Below are 18,353 nucleotides of genomic sequence, written 5' to 3'. Positions count from 1 at the left end.
CATAATCGTAGAAAGAGACAACAAAAACAAAATCAAACAAAATTAATCAGTCATTAAAATGTTTATACAGTCGCAGGCAAGAGTTAACAACAGCTACAGCTTAATAATACCTGTGCTTATCATTTTTGCCATTACTGTACTTGTGTTTGTGTGTGTGTGTGTGTGTGTGTGCTTTAGCGAGCTGCCATAACTTAATTATTTAGCCCCATATTTGCGCAAAATATTTTATTTATTTTATTTATAACTGCAAGTCACATGCTCCACTGTCAGTTAACATGCCAACTGACAATAAGAACAATTTTCTTGTTGTTGTTATTGTTGTTGTTGTTGTTGCTGCTTATAGCCAACTGATTTGATCAATAGCCAACTGTCTTTTCAATATGCCACGCAATCGGCACAGTCATAACTGTGAATAGATATACTCAGGGAATTGCATATTCTAAGTATATTCTACTTGTAAGCAACTAAGTGTGTACTTAAAGTATCTGCTAGTTGTTTCATTTGTTAATAACCATTTATAGAATCGTATGTCTATTAGGAAGTGGAGGGGGGGAGGGGAGGGGGGGCGACGGAAACACAAATCTGCACTTAAGTCATCAATGTAACTTATTGTTTAATAAAAATTAATAAAAAAATGCATTCCAAAATATTGCAAAGGCATAAAACGGGCAGAGAAAAACTCAAATATATAAATATATTCTTTAGCTGCATTTAAAGAGAAGACGAACTAGCTTTTTGTATACCCTGTTTCTACTCCAAAAGGGTATCAAGTATTTCTGAAAAAGTATGTTACAGACAGACAAATGGCATTTCTCTCCAGTAAATGTTTGATCCAATCAACTTTTCGATCTCAGAGACAATAAGAGCTAGAGACTACAAATTTGGAACGCAGTTAGTTTGAAACGTTATTTATCTCTCTCTTTATTTCGAATCATCGATAACTCGCCCCGTTTCCGCAAAATCGATAAGTATTTATTTCAAAATTCAGTTTCTTGAACATTTCTTGAGGCTTTTAAGAGCTAAAGTCGCCACATTTAATTTGTATATGCATAAAGTATCAAAACGATATCGAAATTATTCAAACACACTTCAAAAGTATTTAAAAATATTCAAGTATTTCCTAACGACAAGCTTTTGCACTTAGTTGAAATTTATGGAATCAATTTAATTGAATAATTTGTATATTCATAGAGTATCAAAATGATATCTATTCGTAGATATAATTTAGAAATCATTCAAACACACTTCAAAAGTATTTAAAACCATTTAAATAACTCTTAACGTCAAGGAAACAATTTAATTCGATTAGTTACACGTTTAATTGAACTATGAATAATAATAATAATAGAATAGACAGAGAAACTCAACTGTGACTATTTCTTGGAATATGGAAATTAACTAATTACAATTGCTAAATTTTAGCATATGTAAACTTCGTTAGCAAATATTTTTCGCCATTAATTTATTTCAATTTAATTTTGCAACGCAATAGCTCAGGCAACGGGCGCCTCTTTGTTTAATCAAAGCGTCAAAAGTTAAATAAAATAAATATTGGCAGAAGTCTAAATACGGGCAGACAGACAGACAGACGGACAGACTCGGGCTCATTTGTCTATTGGGCTGAGCCATTAAGCCGGCGCTGTAGATAATGACTATGATTTGGAATATATATGTATATTATTTACTAGCGAAAATATAATAGATATTAAAGCCAAACAAAGGGAATTTGTGAACGCTTGATAAGCGTTCATTCTGTAAATAATTGCTTTGTCGAAAAATGAAAGTTCAACGGGAAACCGAAACAAAAGAAACAAGTAAGAGGTTCTAGTCGGGAGCTCCCGACTAGCGGATACCCTGAACCGTATTCTTCCAACAGGCGATAGCTAAAAAAGGAAAGATACTTGATATATATATACTATTCTAGAAGCTACATGTCAAGTTTGGCGAGTCTAGCTCTTATTCGATATCGATTTTTATCGATTACTTGGGAACGGGGCAAGTCATCGAATATCGAAAACATGCTCGATCTGCGCGGGCACTAGGAGAACCTACAGCTAAAATTTCAAGTCTCTAGCTCTTATAGGTTCTGAGATCCTTGCGTTCATACATACGGACAGACAGACGGACATGGCTAGATCGACTCGGCTATTGATGCTGATCAAGAATATATATACTTTATGGTGTCGGAGATGCTTCCTTCTGCCTGTTACATACATTTGCACAAATACATTATACCCTTTTTAGCCATTTTCAATGGGTTCAGGGTATAAAAACAAGTTTGCAATCTTCATAATTTCTTTTGTTTTTCGATTGTTCGTAATCTAGATGCAAAGTCAAAATGTGCTTGGATAAGATTGTCTGGGCATTGCGAACCAATAAAGAGATAGATATGAAATATCATAAATATATATAGAACCTAAGGCTATAAATACAAGCAGATTAAATAAAATACAAATCATATATAAATAAATACCTTAAAAAAAGTATCAAAATATATATAGTTATAGTTGTAGAAAAAATTGCAACTAATTTGATTTATTTTTCAAGTTTTTAACTAATAATCAACTAGTTGTTTGTTCGTCGTGTTGTACTTATACACTTAGCAACTAAATATTTAGTTAACATCTATATCATATTTGAGCGCTAACTATATGCTACAACAAATATGCTCAAATACATACATACATACATCAATTGCAACAGCTTTGTTTTGATGAGACTTTAAGTCACATTTTACATTTTACATTTTAGCTAGTAACTACAGGTGTGTCGAGGTGTGGCTAATAGACCCATTTGGATATGTTAGTCATACGAGTATGGCATGGTATGGCATGGCATATACTATATATATCAATTAAATATGTTTCAGTTAGAAGACAATTTGCACTTAATTAATCCGATTCGCACGCATGTTAGCAATATTTATGGGACATCAAATAGCAATACGTATATCAAACATTCAATACAATATATTTATGTATGTATGTATGTGTATATATTAAATAGGTAAGTATGCTTTATATAAACACTGCACTAAATGCCAATCAAATGTTGCTTGAAATCGTTGCTGGCAATTCTAGGAATTTGCAATTCTTGTCTTTCATTATTTGTTTTGCCCAACAATTTCGCTTTAAATTCAATTTGTAAATATTTCAATTTGTTTTCTTTTTTTTTTTATTGTACGTATTCATATTTCATATTTCGAGTGTATTTTTTGCACATCTATTTCGGATAATCTGTTTTTTCTTTGAAGGCTTCAATATTTTTCTGTGGGATTGTCGTGTTCGGCTTAAACCCATTTTTAACTGTTGCTTAGCGTGGTCATAGTTCTGGGCATACATATATAGCTCTATATATAGATAATACATATACATATATGGAATTCCTAGCATAGGTTGTGCTGTATCTAGCTGTGCACACACACACACAGTTACACATAAGCAAGAGAAGAGGAGCTGAAAGGGCTTAGTTGGTGTAGAGCGGATGCAGCTGCTGCTGCTCCTGTCCTGTCATTGTGGGCGTCGGCGTGGGCGTGCCAGCTGTATACTGTCGCGCACGCATCACATTCATGTGTATCTCCGATGAGGCCGTCGAGTTCATATAGGCCGGCAGCTCGGCGGATCCGTCTCTGATGCCGCCGTTGTCTCTTCGGTGGCCGCCGCCAGCGCCGTTTCCCCTTCCAGCTGCCCGCAGACTGGCGCGACAATTGATGAACGCATAGGGACAGCAGCTCTGCAAGAGAAAAGCACACACACACACATACAAACAGACGCAGACAAAATGAGTGCAAATAGGCGTAGAGAGAGAATGCTTACTACGTACGCAAAGGTTAGGCATATTTAAACGACGTCTGGGACAGATACAGCGAGCGAGATAAATAGATAAGAGACAAAAAGAGACACACACTCGGAATTCGGGTATGGGCGGTGGGCGGTGGGCGTGTGTTGGTGTGAGGTAGACAGCACATGTCTCTGCAAAGTTTTTTAGTAAAACAAAAAAAAAAAAGAAAATGAAAATAAACAAGTAAAAGTGGTTTAGTCGAAAGTGTCCGACTAGGATATACCCTAAGCTCAGCGTAGATCTTCCAAATATACCTATGCAGTTCTTAAATATGGCATACAAAAGAGTGTAAAATATCAAAAACGTAGGCTCTACCTCTTGTAGAAGACAAATGTCGCTTACGAAGTTAAACACAAAATCGCCCCGGTACGTCTATTTTATGCGAATTTTCGATCGCGACTGACTCCAGGTTCGTTTTATGCCTACAGACTAAAGGAGAAGTGACATGTAGTTTATGCATGTGTGAGCGAGACAAGAAGTAATTGAGCTTGTCGAGCTCTTCTTGCAAGAATTAGAGAACAAGAGGAATAGTACAATTGAGCGAACTTGAGATAAACGGGAAATTGTTGATCAAATTGACTTGATGTGTGTCTGCGTCTATGTATGTGTGTACATATGTACATGTATTTATCCTACTACACTCTTACAATTACCTCGTAAATCTGGTACCAAAAATGGGATATTCTCATATTGTGAGAGAGCGTATATCGATACTCATCGATTTTGTAAAAGTGGGTAGAGTTATCGATATTTTAAATCAATATAGGCCTGCACTAGAAGGACCCAAGTTTACAGTTTGAAATCATTGGCTCTTATATTTTCTGATTATTACAGACGGACTTGGCTAAATCGCAATGTGTGTTCGTGTAAATGTGTGCGTTGTTGTTAAGGACTAGTGTGCCAAATGAGAATGGTATAAAAAAAAGGCAGAAAAAGAAATGTTGTTCAAACAAACTGTGGGCATCAAAATATGCGCATTTATAAGTGTTTGTTGTTGTTTGTTTGGCGACCGTTTTGTAACAGGTGCTGTTGTTGCTTAACCGAAAAGAGAGCAGCATGTGTGTGTTTGTATGTGTGTGCGTGTGTGTGTGAACTCATTCATATATGGATATGTACATATTATGATACCATACTTATATGCGCGCAAGCTTTTCAATTTGAATATTACATTTTGTTTTGTGGCATTCTCTGGCAGGGCTTAGCGTTTGTCGGACGTTAGGCAACGTAACGGTAGAGTAAAAGCCAGCTGTGCATGGAAAAGATGAGCAGATGAGAGAGGAGAGAGGAGAGATAAAAGATAGAGGAAAACAAACCAATTTACAATATAGTATGTACATACGATGCCAATAGAGACAGAGAAATTGCAAGAGATTGCTTTACAGTTATAGAGAAAGGGCAAGCAGGTCGTGCATGGAAGTCAACAGGCAATTAACAATTTCGCAGTCGCAATGAAAGTCGTGACATGGAGAAGCAAAAGCTAAAGCAGCTGCAGTTGACAGTTGATAGTAAATTAATACTGTTGCTCAGTCAGCTAATATATATGCTATGTTTTTAAGTTCAAGCTAAAAAGGGGCACTAGTTGCCAATGCAGCGCCAAGTTAACTCATATACATAGCTACCAGAATGGGCCTCTGGGCGCTGTTGCAGTTGCCGCTCTTATTGTTGTTGTTGTTCTCTTTGTTGTTGTTGTTGTTGTTGCTGTTGTACTTGGGTTTTCCGTTGCTGCAGCAGCTGCTTCTAACTAAGTCTAGTTGGGAGGCAAACGGCGTTTGGGAATCGAGGTATTTTCAAAAGCAATATGTATTTGATAGAAGGTCTTACTTGGCAATTTGTATAATGAGGCCCCGCCCAATACGTAAATAGGACAAATCGCCCAACCCCCTCCCCCCTCACATTGAACTCACCTTGAGCGTCTTCTTGAAGGCGGCCCTAAAATCGCGATTGAAATATGCATAAATTATTGGATTCAGCGCCGAGTTAAAGTAACCAATCCAGAACAAAATGCCAACAACAAGTCGTGGGGTTTTGCAGCTATCGCAGAGCGTGAATATGATGTACCTGTTGAGGAAGGAAACCAATATATTACTTAAATATAAATGTATAATATATATAGAAATAAATATAATATATATGTATATTCAGTCATGGTAGAAACTTCACTTGCAAAGACTTTTAATTTTCATACATATATCTTTGTTTTCTTTCTCTTGCCTTATAAGTAATTAACTAAGCACGGTTAGTATAACTAACGTCTAGTTTTTTGCTAGTTGCAACTTTCAACTCGTTTATTAGAGCAAAGAACTTTTACTTTTCAACTTTTCTTATCTCAACTTATAACTAAAAAAGCATAGCATACTTTTAGGCGCAAGAAGAAAATCAAGTCTTCGGGTCTTGTAATCTTTGACAGTGATTAAAATTATTTTAAAATGTTCATAAAATACTAGCAAAATAATAACTGGCTGTTTAGAAATGACTTGCACGTATTTCAATTAATTTCTTAGTAAATTGTCTAATATTTGATATCCTGCTTGCTGTACGCACCATAAGAAGAAGGGCAGCCAGCAGAGCAGAAATGCGCTCATTATGATGCCCAATGTGCGGGCCGCCTTCCGTTCGCGCCGCATTGTCGTTATGGTTGACTGCTCCACCTGTATGCTTGGCCGCGGCTTGGGTATCTGGCTAATCTGCAGGTGCTTCTCCAGCAGCAGGGCGGCCACTTTAGATCTGCGTGCGGGCTATGTAATTAGCGTTAATTGTGGCAAACAAATTAATTGGTTTACCTGTAGACCAAACGCTCCTGACGGTCCGCCTCCTGGTAAATGCGATAGTACATGGACAGCATGACAATGCCCGGTATCCAAAAGCTCATCGATGAGCTCACAATGGCGTAGGCTTTGTTCACTTTGAATTCGCATATCTGCAATTCAATTCAAATAGATTACACGTTGCACGCCGAGAGTGCAGCACTTGATATGCAAGGGCTGTCATTTCATGGAATAAATCGAAATAAATAACCTAGTAAAGTGAATTCAACAAAAGACTGCCAATTGCTGTGGCCAGTAAAATGCAATATGCAGCCCGGCCAGACAATGGCTAATCGCGGGCGCAACGTTGCGTATGCGTAATGCGATTATTGCATTGAATTGCAAGCAATAAATATGTTAGAAACCCAATTACCGCATACATTAAATCAATGATGTGATGCTTGTTGCCACGCCCACAATTCTGCTGAGGCCATCTAATTAGATTTATGCGAGAGTACAACAAGAACAACAGCAGCAATAAGTTAAACTAATTAAAGCCCAAGTTGAATGCTAATGTATGCAAAGGGCTTTCAACGAGTCGGGCGCTTTGTGTGAAGTCGAAAATTATGGACAGGCGGCACAAGCACAAGCACAAGCAGAAGCACGAGACACCACAAACGCAAATATAATTACATTTATTTATACATCAGCATTTGTATGGCGGAAAGCTGGCTCGAGTCTCCCTCCGACAGCAGCTTGTTAGGCAGCAGCAGTAGGCAGCAGGTATTGAACCACTTTCGCTGACAACTTAACAAATATGTTGGTACCTGGTCCAGGACGTGCTCATGTCGAAAACTGGCCAATAAAGCAGACTTAGTAATAAATATGCCAGCCGTCGGCTGAGCGCCTAAAATAGCATAAAAACGCTGCACACATAAATCAATTTTCCTTCAACCAAGCTCTCAGTCTGAGCCAACAGAGCTGGACGCGTGTCGTGTTCTCTATCGTGAACCTCTACCTGAACTTAATATGAGCTGCTCGAATGGAATATGCGCATTTTACGGGCAAGCTCTAGGCGGGAGAACCCGAGCGGGAGATACCCAGAAAGCTGCAAACACACACACACATACACACATGAGTATGTGTGTAATTACATACAGGCAAGCTAACTATGCACTCTATACACACACACTTCGAAAAATTCATAATTGCATATACAGCATATATAGCTTCAGTGTCTATAGACCGATCCTTACAGGACAGGGCACATTGATGGCATTCAAAATTAGTTTATTTTTTTTTTAGTTTTTTTTAAGGGAATTGGAAGAGGTATCAAAGAAATGAAATAATCCTAAGCTGTGTATGCTATCGAGAAGCTCCATGCCAAGTTGGTTGTATCTAACTCTAGCAATATTTGAGTTAAAAACTTTGAACTTAAATCGATATTTATCGATATTTTAGTATTCGAGATTGACAGCACGATTGATAAAGACGAATGGACACCTCGACCACATCAGCTCGCCTTCTTGATGAAGTATATCTATATTCTATAGATATATATATTATATATATACATTATGGGATCCAAGTGCCAAATATGTCGGCAGTTTTCAGTATAGAGTTTCCCTTGGGAGTCTATGATTAAGTATAATCTACAAGCTACATCGATTTGTGGTTCACGATTCGAACAAATTCTCTGCCTTTAGCTACCGAATCGCGAATCTGGTTTTCCACATCCTTCAATCCAGGTATTAGTTTAATCTTTGTTATGTCATATATACTCAAAATTTTCTAAGGAATCAAGGAATCAAGGAAGTACATTGTAATCGGCTGGAGCTAAAGCGCTTTCAGCCTACGAACCACCCGTCAGGCCTCATACCATTAATTCTTTTATATCAGAATATCAGAAGGCATTACACAATTTAATGAATGTCCTTAAGTAAAGTTTCAAATTAAAAAGATATAATAATAAATACTAGAGGGTCAATGTATACACTCTATAAATCTAAAAATAGGATTTCCAACATAAAATTGTATCGTTGTTGAAGAATTTTTTTAAAACCTCTTATATATATTTTACATCCAGAGTAAAAGGTCTTGTGTCGTGATAATAAATTCCGACACGCGTCCAACTCTGGTCTGAATTAAAGTCCAAGTGCCAACTAGACTTGCAGGTGTTGGCAGAATTTATGGCACACCTTGTGGCCAATATGTGGGGCAGCAGGCAGCAAAATGCATGTCTGGCAGTTACCTCCAACACAGACGCACACACCTGCACACACCTACACACACCTGCACACACCGACACGTAATCTCGGAGCGGAAGCTGCGAATTTGGAATTCTGATGCGCTGGGAAATTGAATAAACAATGCAGGCACAAAATTAAGGCAGCTTACATGGGGATTGGATTTGAGATACTTCCAGTTCTCGTTAGTGGTATACCAGCCCGAGCAGATGGGCAGGAACGAGAGCAGCGCCGGCGACAGCCAAACCATCAGCAGCATGATGAACACACGACGATGCGTCATTATAAGCGGATAGTCCAGCGGCTGCACAATCGCATAGTACCTGAGAATAACAGTGTTTTTTTGGGTTACCTGTGCGGCTATGGCATTTGTTGCTGGCCACTTACCTGTCCACCGAAATGCAGCATAGATGCATAATGCTGGCCGTGGAGAAGTAGACGTCAAAACTGTTCCAAATGTCGCACATGAGCGATCCGAACATCCATCTGCCCGATATTTCGACGGAAGCATTAAAAGTCATGGCACAGAGGGCAACCAGCATGTCGGCCACGGCCAGTGAAACCACAAAATAGTTCGTGATGATGCTGTAAATTAAGCAGGAATATGCAAAAGGAAATCTCAAAAACTTTGGACGGATGGAAATGTAAAAGTTGTACAAATTGAGTTTTATGCACTGCACATTTATGTCATAATACTCCCGCGTCTAGTTTTCCCTTCAGCTTATCGTCTTAATAACTTGTCAGTTTTGTGTGGTACGAAAACTTGTGCTCATATTACACATACGCCGCATGTGACAGCCGCATGTCGTCTGGCCTGACTGTGGATTTCGGAGTTTAATGAGTTAATTGATAATTTGCTTAACACACGGCGGCACCAGCAGCAGCCACCAGCAGTATAAATAATAACAAGCACCGCAGAATGTTAAACTCAATTATGTACACACGGCGTATGCGCAACGCTGAAAACTGATTGCAGCTTTAATTGCCGAAACTTTAAGCGAGAGGCAATTACATTTTCATAATTCACAATTTACACTAGGCCAATGAACCACGCACAATTCTACGCCCAAACGCCCACAAAACTTAATTACAATCCGCAGGAAGCAGCGCCAGATGCCGGCAGTCAAATGGCAGACAAGGCAAGGGGTTGGCCAAAGGCGGACAGTTGATGGCCAGCTTTAACCACCACGCAGAAAATGGCAACAAGGTAGAAGGCAACATCAGAATATAAGTAGTAAAAAGGCGTCGCTTTAAAGCCGATTAAAGGATGAAGGAGCAGGAGCAGCAGCATGAACGGTGCCACGTCCATTCTGATAGGTGACAAGTTTAATTAGATTTATGACTTGTCAACTTCACCATTAAAATTTGGGGTCTTTGAAGAGGCAAGATACGCAGTTTCGAAATGATTGGTAGCTTGTTGTGGGCTATGTTGAACATTGTTTAATAGATGTTTAGTTGAATATTCTTGAAAATCTATGGAATAGATTAAACACTAGTTTAAACCTTGTTTATTGCAATGTAAATTTTAAATTCTGTTTTGACATGCATTATCTGTTAAGTGAAGTTTTAAAATGTGGCAATGCTATTTTGAAAATTGACAACACTTATCCAAAGACAATATCAACACTAAGATTGAGAACGAAAACAAAGTCAGTATCATTGCGCTCTCACAGCTGAAAGAGCGAAAAGTTATAAATAGAATGTACTCACAGCATCGGCTCTGTAAGGGCCGTGCAAGCAATTGTATTTGTATGTGTGTGAATATGCATGCATAACAGCATATTTGAATGTGTGTTGTTATTCTCTGCAGTGTTTTTATTGTCTTTGACTTATCGATACACAGCTCGATACATTTTAGAATTCACATTAAATGTTAATTGCAAGCTGTTAACTTGTTGGGGAATATTAGATGCAAGGTGACAGCATTGTAATTTGAGTTTATTACGTCACACAGATTAGCGAAAACAGTTTAACATTATGTTAAAATATGCTGCGGAGGCTGACAAGCCCAGCATTTATTAGTAACTCTTAGAGCTCTTATTAAACAAGTTTAAGCCGTAAGACATAAAATTCCACACGAATTGCTGCCGTAATATGACTAGAACTAGAATATAATAAGCAGCATTTCATCTTTGCAGTCCATATAACTTATATAGCTCTATTTAGACATGCCGCAACACAACCGAGTTTTAGTTTGTTTCACCTTAATGGTCTGTAGGAAAGTTTCTTCAATTAGTGGACCGGATATTAAGTCAGCCAGCCGCACACGTACAATTGGCTATCTCTTTGAACTAGGAAAAGAGTTTTCTGCACGTTTACACAGCCTTGTGATGTAGTCAGGTTAAATGAGGCCCAAATTATCGCAGGCTATGCGAAGCTGGAGTTAGACGCACACCTGTGATTTGACACGCACACACACACACACACACATGCACACACATAGAGGGCACTCACGGGCAAGAGACTTAAGTAGGAATGCATGTTAAGCATAATTAGGCTTAATTTGCCATAATGATTTAAACTGCGCAGCTAAGCAAAACATTTGAAATGGCCCAAAAGAAGAAGCAGCAGCCAGATAAAAAAATTTTATGCACCTGGCAATAGACATCTGGCATTCCATTACCTGCCCTTTCTGCCCGGGCATCAAAATTACCCAGCTACGCAGGCTCCACAAGTTAAATGAGCCCCGCAAATGTCAGTGGTGTCTCTGTGTGGCCCTTTGGGCTGTCGCCAAGGTGTACATTTTCTTGGGCTGCTTTAAGAGTTGTTATGCCTTGACATTGGACGCCCCCGGGCCTGTAGCGTAGGGGAGGGGGAGGGAGAGGGAGAGGGAGGTGTGTATGTGTGTGCTTTATGTTGCTTAAATGCCAGCAAAATACAACATATGAATTTGTGCCTGAAACACGTACAAAATTATGAAGAACTGCCTTAGGCCGCAGGGTGACAGTCGCCCACAACTCAGTTGTTGTTGTTGTTGTTGCCACAAAATTTATACGAACCGTCGTAAATGAAATGCCAACCAACCCGGCCGTGTGTGTGTGTGGCCTTTTTGAAGAAGGCCACAATATTTTAATGCGCGCTTCTTATTAACATATTCGATGTAATTACGCACGTTTTTGACATTTGACAGTGCCGCACATAAGTATGCCAATGGGGTCAAGTTATTAAACAGATACCGCCCCCCCCCCCCTCCTCCTCCTCCTCCCAACAAGCAGTTGGTTGACAAATATCTTGACACGCAACTTGGCCAAAATATGATAAATGATGGCCAGCTAATGGGCGCTAAGGCGAACGGGATTAACACGCCTGCGGCCACAGCGCAAAAAGCTACATAGACACAAAGTCCTGGCCGTGTCCTTGATGTCCGCTGATGACAATGCTGCTTTGTGGCGAACAATTCAATAATAAACAAGAAAGAGTGCGAGTGTCGGCAATGCCAGACCAGCAGATACCCTAAGCCGAGCGTTTAGCTGTCGTTACAATTCGAAAAGTTCCATATTTTGGATCTGTGCTAATACATTTCTCCGGATTTCGATATCAATTTTTATCGATTTCATAAAAACGGGACAAGCAATCGATAATAAAAAATTCTCTAGCTCTTATAGTCTCTGGGATCGATAGCTATAGACGGACATGGATAAATCGACTCCGTTTTTGCTACTGATCAACAGTATCTATACATATCTCTACATAATAGGGCAAAATGGCTTCACTCCTATTTGTACAAAAGCTGGCAAAATGGCTTCACTCCTATTTGTACAAAAGCTGTTACCATTTTAAACCATTTTTAATGCGCACAGGGTTTTAAAATAAAAGCGCGCCGCAAGCTAGTCGGGCCAATGGCTGAAGGAATAAATTAAACACGTTTGGGCGTTGCTTCCATTACTGTTTTTACACCCTTGCAGAGGGTATTATCATTTTGTCGTGAAATGTGTAACGCATAGAAGGAGACATCTCCGACACCATAAAGTATATATATTCTTGATCAGTATCAACAGCCGAGTCGATATAGCCAAGTCGGTCTGTCCGTCTGTCTGTTTCTATGCGAACTAGTCTCTGAGTTTTAAAGCTATCGTCATGAAACTTTGCAGACGTTGCTCCTTCTGTTGCAAGCAGTACATACGTTGGGACCAGCTGGATCGGAGCACTATATCATATAGCTGCCATAGAAACGATCGATCGAAAAGTAGGTTCTTATATGAAAAACTTTTTTGTTAATTAATATATCTTGATCAAACTCGGCATTTATTAGTTTTACTATGTTCCCTACATTTATGCAAAATCTTATTTACATTGGACCACTATATCATATAGCTGCCATAGGAACGATCGGTCGAAAAGTAGGTTCTTATATGAAAAACTTTTTTGTTTATCAGGATATCTTGACCAAACTTGGCAATTATTAGTTTTACTATGCTCCTCATATATTTGCAAAATCCTAACAGCATCGGACTACTATATCATTTAGCTGCCATAGGAACGATTGGTCAATAATTAAGTTGTTGTATGGAAAACTTTTTTGTTTTTCAAGATATCTTAACCATACTCGGCATTATCTATGAGCATTATGAAAAGGTTGGGTCTGTAAGGGTATTCAATCTGCGGCGTGCCGAAGATAGCCCATCTTTCTCGTTTTTTGTTGCCGTTGTGGCTGGCAACGCGATCAAAACTCACCGCAATTTCCGGTGGCGCATAACGGATACAATCACCAGCATGTTACCCAGTATGGCGGCCAGTATGATGAAACCAATAATGAAACACTTGACGATGACAAATGTCAAATGCGCGCCGCCCGTTTCGGCAGCGGCTGCGGCAGTGCTGCCATTGTCCTGGACATGGCCAGCGCCAACATCAGCCAAAGGAACGGACCGGCTGCCGCCGTTGCCGACACCTTCGTCCACATCGATGAGTCCATCGGCAACGAAATTCAAATAGCTCGCATGTGCCGATGCTGATACCTCGGCCGTTGCCTCCAGCAGCAGTGGCATGTAAACGGGTTGTGATGTCGCCCCCGCTCCTTCCGCATCCTCGAGCAGGCTCCTCGCCGCAGTCGCAGCCGTTGCCGTTATCCTGCGCATGAGAGTCATTGTGGATGGCAAAATTGTTATTTTGTTGCTGTTGCGCTTCGGTGGCAAAGTTAGTCCTTGAATCGAATGCAATTATTGGCTTGCCACTCACTGCTGTCGTGGTTAGGGGCGCTCGCCGTGCAGGACATGCTGAATGTAGCTGTCATTTGTTGTTTGCTGTTGTTTGTTGCTGTTGTTGCTATTGACTTTTGCTTTTACTGCCGACAGCAGTTGCTGGCCAAGTCTGCAATTGAATAGATATGAACGATTTATTAGTGCTCATATTTCATTTATTGTCGCATTGAAATCTATACTTATTCGATTTGTATCAATTTGGCATTTGTTGTGCCAGTTTAATGAAGCACAGAACGTGCCAACGATTTATCAACCATCTGAGCCTGCGGCTCGGGGCGGGCCACAATTTGTACAACATGCAAATGTAAAACCAGCCTCATAAACACCTTGTCCCTTTGATGGTATTGGTATAAATTGTGCAGCTCCAGGCGCTTGACTAACGAATACCCACACACACACACACACACCTACACACACTAGAAACACAAATAAAGCTACGGATGAGCCGTTGGCTGAGCACTGCCAATGGCAATTGCTACCCACACAGGGATATCAAATTGTTTGGCGCCCAACGTAATCCCACTCAACTCAATTGGCTTAATTTGCCATAAATAGCGCCAATGTGTCTGCTGGCAGCGACATTTTCTGTAACGCCTTAGCTTAAGCGACAAAATTCGCTTCCTTCCGCTTGCCGACAACTGTTGCCTGTCAATATTTTATCCTTATCAACTTTTAAATTATCGGAGCACTTCTTCTACAACTTTTCCAATTTGCCAAGCAGCGCAGGTTTCCAATCAAACATCTATCTAACAAATTCCACAGAAGTTCTGTGCTTGTAAGCAAATATTAATCGGTAATAGTTCTCGGCATAAAAACTGCAATCTTTTAAGTTGGTTTAAGGTTCTGGAAAAAACGGCTGCTCTCGGTTGCATTTTAACTTCTATTGAACATTTAATAAAAAGCTTATAAAATGAAAATTTTCAGGAATTTAACTTGCTTTTTTATACGCCAATGATGTCTGTTTTGCTATAACTACAAATCATCTCATTATTCTTAGCAACTACTAAGTCTTTTAGTCACTATCTAAATCTAAACTATCGTATAGTCAACTTAAGATTTTCTAATTTATTTAAAAGATAACCGCAGCATACTTCTTAGGTTATAATTACTTTAGCTTTCAGATTCTTTGTAGTTGTTTTTTAGTTGTTAGTAATTATAGTTTGCTGTTCATAATTTAATGGAACTCTATAAAATATATAACCGCCAAAACATGTTGTTGGCTTCATTTTGAAAATGAGTTCTTGATTAACCTTTCATTGATTCATTGATATAAAAAAATAATGCATGTTAAAGTAAACACGTATCAAAATCAAGGCCAAATTCGGGCTTGAAAAGGATGGGTCCAAACCAGGAACTCCTATTTCTTTTTAAACTTTAAACCGGAGCAATTACAACAAAAAATAGCGCAACCTAAACATCATTTTTTTTTTGTTTAATATTTAATTTGTTAAATAGCTTTTAAGTTCTTTGTGTATTTAGTTATAAGTCGCCAGATTCTTATATAATTATAAAACTTGCTCAAAACATATATTGAATTAAACTCTATCAAAAAAAGCTTGGCTTCATAAAACAGTTTGATTAAGAATAATAAGAAAAACCTCTTTTTACTTTCTGATAGTAGCTGCAGGCCCTGCCGGCCATTGCTGATATTCACTTAACATTTAGTTTTAACTATATGATTAGCTTATATAAATAAATAATTAAATACTTTCCGATATTTGCGCTACTCATAAATAAATAAGCTTCAATGCATATTTTAGACTGAAGCAAGACTAAAATAAAAAACGTTTTGTTTTTTGGTTTGCGAAATTTTAGATTAAATATAAATATATTTTAAGGATATGGGATTATTTTAACGCTACCGGAACTTAGGAACTTAAAACGAAAGCCTGGCAACGGAAGAAGGCCGTCAAGTTGCGCATAGACAAATATCTAAAGGCTGTTGCCAAAAAAATATGTTGCTATTTACAAAAGTGAGTGTGTGTGTGTGCGTGTGTGGTGGTGTGTGTGGGAGTTATCTTTTGATTTGCTTCCGGTTAAGCAAACATTTGCGGCTTTGACTTGCAAGTCTCTTAAATATAACAAACAGTAGATGCTAATGTATGTGCGTGTGCGTGTGCGTGTGGGTGTGTGTGCGTGTGCGTGGGCGTGTGTGTGTAGCTAACAAAGTATAAAGCTGATGGGATTGTGTTGTGTGTTTTAGGTGCTCTACCTTTGGGTGCTCTACCTCTAGCTTTCGGGTAAATGAATTTCGTGTCGGCACGCACACAGCGACACTTGCACACAAAAGCGCGCGCACGCTTTTATTTCCCATTTGCCCAGCTGAAGTGAACTTTAAATCAATAACAAGAACGACAAAAAAAAAAGCGAGAAGAAAAACACGAAATGAAAATCTTGAAATATGTCACGCGGCGGTGCTCTGCTGCTTTGCCAAGAGTCCTTTTGTCAACCACATTGACAATGCTTCACAACAATACGGCAAGAAGAAGAGCATAATAGCTGCAGCTGTGCCTCACAAGTGCCCAAGGGCTGTGGGGATTCAGGTCGGAGGACGAGAGGCGAGGAGAGCAGAACTGAAGTCGATTGAGATTGGTTGCCGTTCACAGGCGCACAACATCGGTGCTCAAGGTAAGGACATTTCAAACCACAGCCGCTAGCCCTTCTCAGCCCACTTTCATCCCAGTCTCACTTTCCCCCTCTCTCCCTCTCTCTCTCTCTCTCTCAGGGCCTAGTCCAGATTGTTGGCTGACTCGCGTTTTTCACGCTTTTCTTTTCGTTTCTTTTTCTTTCGACTTTTATTTGTTGTTAAAGTATCTGGGATTTGGCAGCGCTTGTTTGCTTTTGGGATTCATTCAATCTTAGGGGAAGGTCATGTTTAGGAGAAGGTCAACATACAATGGCGCAGAAATGAATATTTCAGTTTCAACTGACAGCAATACGTGCTGCATAGAGGTCAAAGCATATGGGAATTAGCGAGAGCTCATTTATACTTTATATAAAATCAATAAAGTACCTAAGGCTGATAAATATCCATGTCCATGATGTTATTTTATCTATTAATGAAAATTCGACTGGAAGTGGGAACGAGATCGAAACCATGAATTTAACACAGAAAGAAAGAGAGAGAGAGAGAGAGAGAGGGAAAGAAATTGAGCAGGAAGAAGCAAAAGTGAACATTTTGAATATTTCTCATTACCAAAAAGTTAAGAATATCTCTTTTATTTGAACATCATCTTAATAAATCACAATTTGGTCAGTATTGTGTATTCTTATTAAATATAATTATGTAATTATATATTAGTTATAAATATAAGAAGGAGAGATCAACCGAAACAAGAGAGAGAGTGAGAGAGACAGGCAAACTGTCTGTTAATGAGAATTGCATAGAAGGGCGATATTTAAAATAGTGTGTTTTTATATGAATATAATAGTTTTCAATGTTTTGGGAGCTATCGTTATGTGAAATATAATTGAGCTTTCTATTTCTTTATATATTAGTTATAAATATAAGAAGGAGAGATCAAGCGAAATAAGTAGAGAGACGGGCAAACAACACTTTTAATATGACTGTCTTTGCATGAGAATTGCATAGAAGGGCGATATTTATTAAAATGTGTTTTGATATTAATATAAAAGTTTTCGATGAATTAGGAGCTATCATAACGTGGAACATAATTGAGCTGCTAAAGGTATAGCATAGTCTCAGTTCCTTGAAAGTATTTTATTTAAATTATATATTATTTGATTTATTTTTGTAGTTTCGATCTGTTGTATCCACTGTGCCGCCTCTCGTTGCGGGTTTATGGGCTGGTGGGTCAGCGGGTCGTTCACACGACGCTCCATTCATATTGTGACGGGATGTGATTCATTTCGTTTGGGCTCCGACTACGGCCCGTCTGGCCATTGTTGAGGTGCAATCGAGAATGATTCGCTGGCTGGCTACCTGCGGATATTCTTTTTTCTCTTGCCTTCCCTTATAAGTTATTTATTCGTACTTATTTTTGCTTATTTGAATTTGCCAGTGTTTATTTACAGCTGGGCATTGGGCGAGGCCAGGCGTCAGCTATTTGCTTTGGCTAACACACACACACACACACACACACACACAGTTGTGTAGAATAACTAAAGACATTTTCGTCGTACAAAGACAGCAAGTTTTTTGTTGGCTTGGATTAAGGTCAGTTGTCGATTTTGGGCTTTAATTACTTTCTTTGTGCTGGAATCTTGGAATCTGGGTGGGGCGAGTATTAAATACTTTTCGCTGATTTTAATTAATTTTTTATTTATGCAGGCAACGCAGATTTTTAACGCTAATTGATTTC

The 18,353-nt window shown here is 39.0% G+C and overlaps 1 protein-coding gene across 1 annotated transcript; it reads right to left on the bottom strand.

Moving 5' to 3' along the window:
- Nucleotides 1-3,129: 3,129 nt before the first annotated feature.
- Nucleotides 3,130-14,123, bottom strand: Octbeta1R (Octopamine beta1 receptor). Its single transcript, XM_064694660.1, has 7 exons — nucleotides 13,505-14,123; nucleotides 9,218-9,415; nucleotides 8,982-9,153; nucleotides 6,621-6,757; nucleotides 6,382-6,564; nucleotides 5,745-5,898; nucleotides 3,130-3,732 (listed from the first exon to the last, which is right to left on the bottom strand). Exons 1-7 carry the CDS (start codon nucleotides 13,915-13,917, stop codon nucleotides 3,466-3,468), a joined length of 1,524 nt encoding a protein of 507 aa, XP_064550730.1. The 5' UTR covers nucleotides 13,918-14,123; the 3' UTR covers nucleotides 3,130-3,465.
- Between the last annotated feature and the right edge of the window lie 4,230 nt (nucleotides 14,124-18,353).

Source organism: Drosophila montana, unplaced genomic scaffold, assembly GCF_035044405.1.
Source record: "Drosophila montana isolate Dmon_TW-CO22-7 unplaced genomic scaffold, ASM3504440v1 contig_3733_1, whole genome shotgun sequence".
In the NCBI taxonomy this organism is placed as follows: Eukaryota; Metazoa; Arthropoda; class Insecta; order Diptera; family Drosophilidae; genus Drosophila; species Drosophila montana.
The sequence above is the reverse complement of the archived record's forward strand: the minus strand, read 5'-3'. Positions and strand labels throughout refer to the sequence as shown.